Here is a 12,174-nt window from a genome sequence, read left to right as displayed (position 1 = left end):
AAACTAGCCTCAAAGTGTCCTCAGAAGAGCTACGTAGAAAATTAGTATTGGACAGTATTGGACAATTATCCTTGGACATCTCTCTCTGTCTTACCTTGAACCTGCAGGTTGAGCGTGATCTCATCTGAGCCCCAGTTGTTGCTGGCCACACAGCTGTAATTCCCAGAGTCCTCTGCTTTCACCGTCCGGATGATGAAGCTGCCGTTGCTATGGACACTGCGGCGTCCGTCAATCAGAACAGGGGCAGGGGTACCATTGCTGCTGAGAGGTAGAGTTGACCAGATGATGTTCAGTACAGTATGTGATCATAGTAAAGACATGATTACGATTTTGACATTCCTGCATTGTGTTGAATCATGTGAAAGATGGGCCTTGACCATAGAAATGTATAGAGATCATTCCTTGGAAATAACCTGGTTTCATATCAAATCAAACTTTATTTGTCACATGCACCGAATACAACAGGTGTAGACCTTGCCGTGAAATGCTTACTTACAAGCCCTTAACCAACAATGCAGTTCAAGAAAGAGTTAAGAAAATATTTACCAAATAAACTAAAGTAAAAAATTATAAAAAGTAACACCACAAAATAACAATAACGAGGCTATATACATGGGGTACCGGTACCTAGTCAATGTGTGGGGGTACAGGTTAGTCAAGGTAATTTGTACATGTACGTAGGGGTAAAGTGACTATACATAGATAATAGACAGCGGGTAGCAGCAGTGTAAATGGGGGGGGTCAATGTAAATAGTCCGGGTGGCCATTTGCTTAATTGTTCAGCAGTCTTATGGCTTGGAGGTGGAAGCTGTTAAGGAGCCTTTTGGTCCTAGACTTGGTGCTCCGGTACCGCTTGCCTTGCGGTAGCAGAGAGAACAGTCTATGACTTGGGTGACTGGAGTCTTTGACAATTTTTGGGCTTTCCTCTGACACCGCCTAGTATATAGGTCCTGGATGGCAGGAAGCATGGCCCCAGTGATGTACTGGGCCGTATGCACTACCCTCTGTAGTGCCTATACGGTCAGATGCCGAGCAGTTTCCATACCAGGCGGTGATGCAACCGGTCAGGATGCTCTCGATGGTGCAGCTGTAGAACTTTTTGAGGATTTGGGGACCCATGCCAAATCTTTTCAGTCTCCTGAGGGGGAAAAGGTGTTGTCGTGCCCTCTTCACAACTGTCTTGGTGTGTTTGGACCATTATAGTTTGTTGGTGATGTGGACACCAAGGACCTTGAAACTCTCGACCCACTCCACTACAGCCCCGTCGATGTTAATGGTGGCCTGTTCGGCCCACCCTTTCCTGTAGTCCACGATCAGCTCCTTTGTCTTGCTCACATTGAGGGAGAGGTTGTTGTCCTGGCACCACACTGCCAGGTCTCATCGTTGTCAGTGATCAGGCCTACCACTGTTGTATCGTCAGCAAACTTAATGATGGTGTTGGAGTCGTGTTCAGCCACGCAGCATTCCTCCTCCTCCAAACACGGCGAGTTGAGTTGATGCCAAAGAGCTCGATTTTGGTCTCATCTGACCACAACACTTACTCACCCAGTACTCCTCTGAATCATTCAGATTTTCATTGGCAAACTTCAGACGGCCCTGTATATGTGCTTTCTTGAGCAGGGGGACCTTGCGGGCGCTGCAGGATTTCAGTCCTACACGGCGTAGTGTGTTACCAATTGTTTTCTTTGTGACTATGGTCCCAGCTGCCTTGAGATCATTGACAAGATCCTCCCGTGTAGTTCTGGGCTGATTCCTCACCGTTCTCATGATCATTGCAACTCCACGAGGTGAGATCTTGCATGGAGCCCCAGGCCGAGGGAGATTGACAGTTATTTTGTGTTTCTTCCATTTGCCAATAATCGCACCAACTGTTGTCACCTTCGCACCAAGCTGCTTGGCGATGGTCTTGTAGCCCATTCCAGCCTTGTGTAGGTCTACAATCTTGTCCCTGACATCCTTGGAGAGCTCTTTGGTCTTGGCCATGGTGGAGAGTTTGGAATCTGATTGATTGATTGCTTCTGTGGACAGGTGTCTTTTATACAGGTAACAAGCTGAAATTAGAAGCACTCCCTTTAAGAGTGTGCTCCTAATCTCAGCTCGTTACCTGTATAAAAGACACCTGGGAGCCAGAAATCTTTCTGATTGAGAGGGGGTCAAATACTTATTTCCCTCATTAAAATGCAAATCAATTTATAACATTTTTGACATGGGTTTTTCTGTATTTTTTTGTTGTTATGCTATCTCTCACTGTTCAAATAAACCTACCATTAAAATTATAGACTGATCATTTCTTTGTCAGTGGGCAAACGTACAAAATCAGCAGGGGATGAAATACTTTTTTCCCTCACTGTATGGTCACTGTGGGGACGATGTCGTCGAAGCACTTATTGATGAAGCCGATGACTGAGGTGGTATACTGCTCAATGCCATTGGATGAATCCCGGAACATATTCCTGTCTGTGCTAGCAAAACAGTCCTGTAGCGTAGCGTCCGCGTCATCTGACCACTTCCGTATTGAGCGGGTCACTGGTACTTCCTGCTTTAGTTTTTGCTTGTAAGCAGGAATCAGGAGCATAGAATTATGGTCAGATTTGCCAAATGGAGAGCTTTGTATGTGTCTCTGTGTGTGGAGTAAAGGTGGTCTAGAGTTTTTTTTCCTCTGGTTGCACATGCTGGTAGAAATGAGGTAAAACGGATTTACGTTTGCCTGCATTAAAGTCCCCGGCCACTAGGAGCGCCGCTTCTGGATGAGCATTTTCTTGTTTGCTTATGGCCTTATACAGCTCGTTGAGTGCGGTTTTAGTGCCAGCATCGGTTTGTGGTGGTAAATAGACTGCTATGAATAATACCTCGAGACTTTCGCATGGACATTGCCATTCAGGGCTTCCATCATTTTAAAGTAGTCAACTAGGTGGAGATTCCTATGTGTTGGTAGCGATCTGCCAATGATCAAAGCATTGTCTTTTTCTTCAAATTGGTTTGCCTAGTTTGTAAATGGCGTAACGCTATATCACCGCCATCTAGCGGCCACAATAAATGACTGACAATATTTGGTTCAAGATTCCAGCACTGCAGGTGGCCGTGAGTCACCAATATTAGCTTGACACTTTTTCAAACATCAAAAGTAGAAGAAACTTGAGATAGCCTCAATGGTGTTGCCAATGCTGTCACAGACGTCATAATGGCACAGATACAACGTTGTGATCTCTATACATCTCTATGGCTTCACTTACTTTCCCTTCAGCCACTTGATGGTGGGGGGTGGATCTCCGACTGCCTTGCAGGGCAGAACGATGTCCTTCATCCAGGGTGTAGTCACTGTTCTGTTGAACGTCAGGATCCTGGCAGGAGCTATGGGCGTTACACACATGCATCCCTGTGACTGTACCATTCTATTCCAATGGAAAACAATTATGAATAATAACAGAATGCAAGCAATATCCTAGATGTCATATCAATCAACATCATACTGCAATCACTAATCCTTCAGCAACATTAGTTTTGATTCCCAGCTTTCAATAGTTACACTGTTACACAGGCAACCCGTACCTTTGGCCCGAGGTTCCACTGTGATGGTCTCACTGCTGTTGCCTCGCCCAGCGGCTGTCACGGCAACCACCCAGATGCTGTACTTTCTGTTACGGGCCAGGTTTGGCACTCTGTAGAAATATACATCAGGAGAAGCCTCAAACTCACTCATCACCTGGAGAGAGGGAGGGAGAAAGGGAAGGGGTTTACACGTCTGTGCATTTATCATACAACTTGAACAGGGGAGTAATCTTCATGAGCTTTCTCTCTCCCTACAGGACTTTCTAATACAGTCCAGAATGTCAGGACTGGAGGCGGCATTATAATGAGTGCTCAAGGCTGCTGTGAGAGCTGTGTTAATAATAATACAGCTCTGTACCGTGGGGTGCAGGTTGGAGCAGAAGACAATGTACTTCCTGATGATGCCGTTGAGTTTGAGAGGAGGGAGCCAGGACACAAACACCACGGAGCTGGTGGAGGCTGCAGACTTAACCCCCGCTGGAGGCCCAGGGACTAGAGGGAGGAAGGAGGGAAAATATTAGGTTAAACATACATATATACTGTATATATGAATAGAAACATTGAATATGGGCTTATATGGCCTTATTGCAGACAGTGCTTTATTACGTGCATAGTTTGAACTTTTGCAGGAATCATGCTTTGATGTCAATGTGAAAGCAACGATCCACATTATATTTACATTTACATCATTTAGCAGACGCTCTTATCCAGAGCGACTTACAAATTGGTGCATCTTACAAGTGTATCTCAAGCCAGGATTTGTATCTCACCATCTTCCTTGGTCCGGGTGAAGATCTGCTCACTGCGCACCCCATCTCCGGCCCGGGTGAAGGCCAGCACCTGGATGCTGTAGTTGGTGTATTTCTCAAGACCATCCAGCTCCAGAGACGGGTAGGAGGTGGTCACGTTCCTGATCTCTCCCAACTCTGACAATGTCAATTACAAACAACCTTTTATCACTCACTCTCACACCATGTCTAATCAAGTCTATTATGATAAAGTAACTACAGTTACCACAATAACACAATAAACCTATAACATGCTCCCTGTAGGACCACACTGCAAACTACCATACAAGACGATGCACATACACAGTAAGCTACTGTGATTTTTGACCGAGGTAGTATCTGTGATATAGTCATGACTGAGTACTGGCAGTAGTGCTCTGTCTGCTGCGTCTCTGTCCTTGACTGATTGTCCTTGTAGACAGAGCTGAAGCAGTGACTCTCAGTGAGTTACTGAATCCTGTTTATTATTGATGGAGCTCCGACAGGCTGCAGGCTGGATCCCATCCACAGGGCCTGAGCAGGAGCAGGGTGTTAGCTCTGGGTGCTGCCCACTCTGGCCCCATGGTACCTCCATCCAAATAACACACCTCACTAGAATGAAGCTACTAAACATCTAATGGACTAGATTATATACAGAACAGGAACCCATTTTAAATGGATATGTGTCTATTGAGATATAATAGTCATTGGATAGTTGATTTGTAAGTAATTTGAAGGAGAAAATGGCAACGTTGCTGAGATATTACAAACGTTCAACAAGGCACACCCATGATCTAGTGTTGCCTGTTGAGAAAACTAAAAACTAAACCACAGCCTCACCTAGTGGCGCAAATCTGTCAAGTACAAGATCAATGACATGCTACATAGCACAGTTAATATAGACAATTAAAGAATGGGCTAAAACCATTATAATCATAGTGCTCACACCACCAGTGGTCCGCTAAGTGCCTGCTAGCTGGTGTGTTCTGAGTGTGTGTTAATAAGCCCCTACCTCCATCTGGCAGGTTGGCCCAGTAGATTACTCTGTAGCCCTGCAGGTTTCCGTTGAGGGCCTCTTTGGGCAGTGTCAACCAGGACAGAGAGATGACTTCTGGAGACTTGGCCATGGCCAGTACATTCTCAGGGGGACGTGAGGGGACTGTCAAGGGACAGGAGGGGAAACGAAGTTAGGACAAATGTATTGACAATGGTACACTGAACAAAAATATAAACGCAACATGTAAAGTGTTGGTCCCATGTTTCATGAGCTGAAATAAAAGATCCCTGAAATGTTCCATACGCACAAAAAGCTTATTTTTCTCAAATGTTGTGCACAAATTTGTTTACACTTATTTATTTATTTTTAGTCATTTAGCAGACGCTCTTATCCAGAGCAACTTACAGTTAGTCAGTGCATAAATTTTTTTCATTCTGGCCCCCTGTGCGAAGCGAACCTACAACCCTGGCGTTGCAAGCGCCATGCTCTACCAACTGAGCTACACGGAGCATATTTACACCCCTGTTAGTGAGCATTTCTCCTTTGCCAAAGTTTGGTGGACCTTGTGCTAGGGACAATAAAAGGCCACTCTAAAATGTGCAGTTTTGTCACACAACACAATGCCACAGATGCGTGCAATTGGCTGCAGGAATGTTCACGAGAGCTGTTGCCAGAGAATTGAATGTTCATTTGTCTACCATAAGCCGCCTCCAACGTCGTTTTAGAGAATTTGGCAGTACGTCCAACCGGCCTCACAACCGCAGATGACATGTAACCACATCAGTCCAGAACCTACACATCCGGCTTCTTCACCTGCGGGATCGTCTGAGACCAGCTACCGGGACAGCTGATTAAACTGTGGATTAGCACAACCGAAGAAATTCTACACAAAATGTCAGAAACCGTCTCAGGGAAGCTCATCTGTGTGCTCGTCGCACTCACCAGGGTCTTGACCTGACTGCAGTTCGGCGTCATAACCGACTTCAGTGGGCAAATGCTCACCTTCGATGGCCACTGGCACGCTGGAGAAGTGTGCTCTTCATGGATGAATACCAGTTTCAACGGTACGGGGCAGGCAGACAGCGTGTATGGCGTTGTGTGTGCAAGCAGTTTGCTGATGTCAACGTTGTGAACAGAGTGCCCCATGGTGGCGGTGGGTTTATGGTATGGGCAGGCATAAGCTACGGACAACGAACACAATTGCATTCTAACGATGGCAACTTGATGCACAGAGATACCGTGACGAGATCATGAGGCCCATTACCCATTATTATTATATTATTATCATGCCATTCATCCGCCGCCATCACCTCATGTTTCAGCATGATAATGCATGGCCCCATGTCACTAGGATCTGTACACAATTCCTGGAAGCTGAAAATGTCCCAGTTCTTCCATGGCCTGCATACTCACCAGATTAGGGCCTATATGAACTTTAACTCAGTAAAATCTTTGACATAGTTGCACGTTGTGTTTATATTTTTGTTCAGACTAGGCTGCAATATCTCCCCCTACTGACTTCTTACTGTATTAGTGATTTCAAATATTTTGGTTTGAGGTAATTCATCAATCATCCAGAAGATGGTAGTCTACCTACGGCAATTAATTTTCACTCTGTGCAACATTCTCATGCTATCAAGAAGTAAACTAAACATACACACACACACACCTCTACCCACGCCCCCGTACTAACCATCCTCCAGTGTTTTGGTGATGACCTCCTGAGAGGAAGGGCCGGTGCCAGCACGGTTAGCTGCCTGCACCACCACCCCATACTCAGTGAACTTCCTCAGGTTGTCCAGGGTGATGCTCTCGCTGCTGTCCCCTGTGGTGTCCATGCTGATGATGTTAAACTGGAAGCTGCCTCCAGAGCTGTACTCTCTGTAACCCACCTGGTATCCCCGAATCACCCCATTCTGAAGGTGCTTATGGGGGGCCTGAGGAGGAGGAAGAGGAGGGGGACAACGACAATATGTTAAAATGCTGCTTTAATTATAATTAGGGTAACAAGTTTGGTCAAATGCTCTGCATTACTATTGTCATATCATATGATCAGACTGTACATAGACAAAGATAGAAACAGGAATATAGCTCTATCCCACAGGGCACAGACGTCAATTCAACATCTATTCCATGTTGGTTTAACATAATTCCATTGAAATGATGAGGAAACAATGTTGATTCAACCAGTGTGTGCCCAGTGGGATGCATCTCCATGATAAATAGGATCAGATTGTACATAGACACAGATAGAAACAGAAAAATAGCTCTGTTTAACTCCATGAGGAAACAGTACCTTCCAGGTGACTTTGATGCTTTGTGGAGAGGTGGCCTCCAGTTGTACTTCCTGTGGAGGACCATCAGGGGCTGAAGAACAGGTGTAATATTAACACAAAATACTCTTACGAGAGAGTCAGTTGACTGTTAGAGAAAGCGATTTCATAGGCTCCTTTTTTCTGGTTGGTGCGTGGCGCATGAACTAAGTAGAAAAGACCCAGCTGCTATCACATTGGTGCCTATGGGAGAGCCACCCCTTAAGTAGACCAGAACTGTGACCATTTTTTTCAATGGTAAAAGGCCTTTTTGAATCATTTTTATAATCCACCATCATTGACTGAGACAATTCAGACATTACAGTTTTTCTCAATTGCTAAAACACTAAACCCTATTGTCTGAATCAAATGCTCAGTTGCCTGAACCCACTGATTGAATCAATCACTCTTTTGGCAAAACCATAAGCACTTTTCACCTGTTTAGACATAACTTGCCAACACATTTTCATTGTGATGCACCCGTGCTGCATAATGGTGAGCACAGGTGACAAAAGTCAAACACAATTAGAGCACAGGTGTCACCACTTGAACACAACAACTCAAAATTGATCACACTTGTGGCTAATGATGTGAGGGAACATATACAGTAAGCCAGTTCAGAGAGCACTGGTTTGTGAGGCCCTACAATGCATAGAAATCTGAGAGGAAGAGTTCGTGTGAGAGGAGGTCGAGGTGGTCGAGGTGGTCAGCGAAGACAAAGAACAGTAATATCTGATGAAATCAGAGCTACTGTGATTGACCATGTTCTTGTCCATGGTATGAGCATGAGGGAGGCTGGACAAAGGGTACAACCAAACATCAGTAGATTCACTGTGTCCACCATAATCCGAAGATTTAGAGAAGAGAACAGGTAATTACCTTTTTTTGACATTATAGTACAGTATGTAAATGTTGACAGCAATTACTGTATGACATACTATATACTGTACCACAGTATACTGTAAGTAAATATATGTTTCAGTACATCACTGTACCAATGTACTGTAGTATTGTAATGGAGGGTTGGTCTAACTGTTTGTAGGCCTAGTATTCCATGTATATTTTTGTAACTCCATGTTCTCTTTTTGTAGAATTGAAAGACTGCCACATGGGGGTGGGAGGACAGGTATGTTCTCCCCACACCAAGAGACCCTAATTGTTGATATGGTCCTTGAGAACAATGCCATTAAACTGAGCGAAATTCAGCAGAAGATCATTGAGGACCATTTAAATTTTGAGGGTATCAACAGTGTCAGCCTCTCTACTGTTGATCGTGTCCTCAAGCGCAACAGACTGCGCATGAAACAGCTATACAGAGTGCCCTTTGATCGCAACTCAGACAGAGTCAAAGAGCAAAGATTCCAGTATGTACAGGTTGGCATATATCCAGACACATTCAATGTTGATTACTCTAAGTAGTGATTTACTCTAGTGGCCTAAATCACTTTTTCCGTATCACTTACAAAACTATATCTATTTCTACAGAGGGTTTTTCAACTGGATGCAATGGAAAGACCCCATCAATACATCTACATGGATGAAGCTGGGTTTAATCTCACCAAAAGGAGAAGGAGAGGCCGTAATGTGATTGGCCATCGGGCCATTGTTGGTGTTCCTGGGCAGCGTGGTGGCAATGTCACATTATGTGCTGCCATCAGCAATCATGGGGTTGTCCACCATCATGCCAACCTGGGGCCCTACAACACTCACCAGCTCCTCATTTTCCTCAATCACATGCGAGATGCTTTGTTAGGGCAGCAGGATGAGAATCCCATCTATGTTGTTGTTTGGGACAATGTGAGTTTTCACAGAGCCCTCCAGGTTAGAGAGTGGTACAATATGAACCAAGGTTTTATCAATCTTTGCCTTCCACCGTACTCCCCTTTCCTAAACCCCATTGAGGAATTCTTCTCCTCATGGCGGTGGAAGGTATATGAACGCCAACCTTACACCAGGGTAAATCTCCTGCAAGCCATGGGACTTGCCTGTGGTGACATAGGTGTGGAGGCATGCCAAGCCTGGATACGGCATGCCAGGGGTTTTTCCCCCCGTTGCCTGGCCAGACAAAATGTGGCCTGTGATGTGGATGAAGTCCTGTGGCCTGACCCAGTACGGAGACATGATGCTGTGGCTGAGTAATGCACTTATTTGTATATTTTTGTACTTTATTTGTATATTTTTGGGCTTACTGTACACAAGTGGCAAACGCATAAGATTTCTGTTTGTTTTTACAAGTGCTACATGTAAATGCACAAGATTTCTGTTTTGTCTTTTTGTACAAGTGCTAAATGCACAGGTTTTTTTTGTTTTGCAACATGCATTTAGCCTACAGTGAACAATAAACGTTTATTTCTCCAGCTTTATGTCCTGAGCATTGTGTTTTCTATTTTTCTACGTAGTATTTAGTGACTGTTCAGTAGTGTTTTTTATTTTGATTGACTCGGGGCACGATTTGACAACATAGTTCAGTTTTGAGCACAGATTGAACTGTTTTGAGGTGAAAGTTTGGTTTTGCAAGAAGAGTCTGAGGTTTTGTGAATGTAGCTTGAAAATTGGGTTTTGTGTTCACAGTTAAGAGAAAAGGAGAGCAGCTTTCAAGAAATGTGTCTTAGCAATCGAGAAAAACTGTAATTATTTTGAGGAAATATCTCACTAGATGGTGCTACAGTGCTAGGAATCCCTTTGCTCTGTTATGAACGAGAGATGGACCTTTACCGTATTCAAGATCTGAAGACAAACAGAATATATGTGTCAACCTGGTTTGGAACATAACTACAAGATGTTTTGGCCCAGTGAAGGAGAGATCTGTGTGGGCTGACCTGCTTCGTCAGTGGTGATAGTGAGCTCGTTGCTGGTGTCGCTCTTGCCGATGTCGTTCTTGGCGAATATGCGTATGTTGTAGGTGGAGGATGGGTGCAGGTCTATGATGGTGGCCTGGTTCAACTGGGGGGACACGTCTTTGGTTATCTGGGCTGAATTCCACGAGGCTGGGGGGCAAACACAATTAACCTATTAGCATCTCTGTATGACATGACAATCAACAACAAACGAGTTAGCTAATGCAAAAACAGATTTAGTTATAACTATGTCATATACAATTTCATATGTATTTCTCACATTATTCCATAGGCCTATATGCCAGCCCTACCTGATTTGTTCTTGCACTCAATGTCATATCCTGTGATGGGGCTGTTTCCGTCGAAGCCCATGGTCCAGCGGAGGGCGATTGTCCGGTCTCTGACCTCTCGGATCTCCACCTCAGGAGGGTCCGGAGGTTCTAAAAGGGTTTAACACCACACACACAGATTAGATACAGAGGTTTACCTGTTCACTTAGTTGACCTGACCAGGAGAAAACAACCTGCAGGCTCAAGTTAACTAAGGCCCAGAGATATTAGCTCATGTGGTCAGGAAAAACTTACAGTAGCAACAAAAAGGTACCACTATGGAGAAACAGCTTAAGAAGCTGGAGCTGAAGCCAGGGGTTTACCTTGCACTGTTAACTGAATGATCCCTCTGTCTTCACCATAGGAGTTGATGGCATGGCAGGAGAAGAACCCAGAATCTTCCCGAACAGTGGGCAAAATCTGAAGAGAGGTCAACGTAGTTTTCAACCAGGAAACATCTCCATAATATACCAAAATAGTTTGATATTCAACTGATCATAACCTAACCAGGCTACACAAAATGTCAAATTTCAATCACTGCAAGCACAAAAGCTACTATGATAATTCATGCTATATTGAGAACGTACTAAACTAATAGCTCAGTATAAACACAACAATACACATCACCCCCTTTTGAGGTGGAGGCCCCTGGCCCACCTTCAGAGTGGAGATGACCTCGTCAGCCACCTCTTTGACCACAACGGTGTAGCGGCTGGTCTCTGGGTTGATGATGCGTTCCTCCTTCTCCCAGCGCACCATGATGGGCTTCTCCCCGTGGGCCGTGCAGCTCATCTCCTTCTGCTGGCCCACCGTGGCCATGGTGGTGTTGGGGTACGATGTGATCATGGCCGGGACTGAGTGAGAGGGTGAGAGGAGAGAAAGAGAGAAAGGGAGAGAGTGAAGCAGAGGTTGGAACTTCTACGTAACTTAATAGAGACTCATACATTCTCCTTTAACTGGAATCTGCCACCCTAAAGCCTAAGGGAGGACTCATTCCCAACGTCACGGATGAGAAAAGAAAACTATGGAGAGGCATGAACTCATATCTAGATCTCCCTGGTTCCCACAATGCATTGAACACTAATGGTTCAAAAACAGGCCAGGTAAGCAATCTTGTCTCTGCTACAACATCTTTGATACAGACAGACAGAAACTGTTTGCGTGTTGTTCCTGAGGCAGAGAGTCTCAGACAGAGACAGAGCCAGGGTGCTACAGAGCGGAGGAAAGCTGTGACTAGTCTGAACTCCCCGCAGTGTGTGTAGAGCTCGTCTGGCGTTACGGCACTACGGCGCACAACGCTCATTAGCAGCGGCGCTGTGTGTGTGTATTTGGGGAAATACCCCAGTCCAGCTATAAACTGCTGCAGGTGTCCTCTACTACTGT

General features: G+C 44.9%; 1 protein-coding gene across 3 annotated transcripts in view; it reads right to left on the bottom strand.

Annotated features, from left to right (window-relative positions):
- Positions 1-12,174, bottom strand: part of LOC121568018 (Down syndrome cell adhesion molecule homolog) — a 156,913-nt gene that overhangs the window by 11,673 nt on the left and 133,066 nt on the right. For 2 of the 3 annotated variants that reach the window (XM_041878500.2, XM_041878502.1), the window contains exons 12-23: positions 11,449-11,645; positions 11,115-11,211; positions 10,774-10,902; positions 10,445-10,612; positions 7,610-7,680; positions 7,007-7,250; positions 5,329-5,475; positions 4,320-4,475; positions 3,908-4,041; positions 3,550-3,703; positions 3,234-3,351; positions 95-261 (exon numbers count right to left, since the gene is read on the bottom strand). In XM_041878500.2, the coding sequence (XP_041734434.1) occupies positions 95-261; positions 3,234-3,351; positions 3,550-3,703; positions 3,908-4,041; positions 4,320-4,475; positions 5,329-5,475; positions 7,007-7,250; positions 7,610-7,680; positions 10,445-10,612; positions 10,774-10,902; positions 11,115-11,211; positions 11,449-11,645 (1,782 nt within the window). The remainder of the gene's footprint in view (positions 1-94; positions 262-3,233; positions 3,352-3,549; positions 3,704-3,907; positions 4,042-4,319; positions 4,476-5,328; positions 5,476-7,006; positions 7,251-7,609; positions 7,681-10,444; positions 10,613-10,773; positions 10,903-11,114; positions 11,212-11,448; positions 11,646-12,174) is intronic. The other variant, XM_041878501.2, reaches the window with a different exon arrangement.

This window comes from Coregonus clupeaformis, chromosome 6 (genome assembly GCF_020615455.1).
Source record: "Coregonus clupeaformis isolate EN_2021a chromosome 6, ASM2061545v1, whole genome shotgun sequence".
In the NCBI taxonomy this organism is placed as follows: Eukaryota; Metazoa; Chordata; class Actinopteri; order Salmoniformes; family Salmonidae; genus Coregonus; species Coregonus clupeaformis.
Note: the sequence above shows the minus strand (reverse complement) of the source record. Positions and strands in the feature narration are given on the sequence as shown.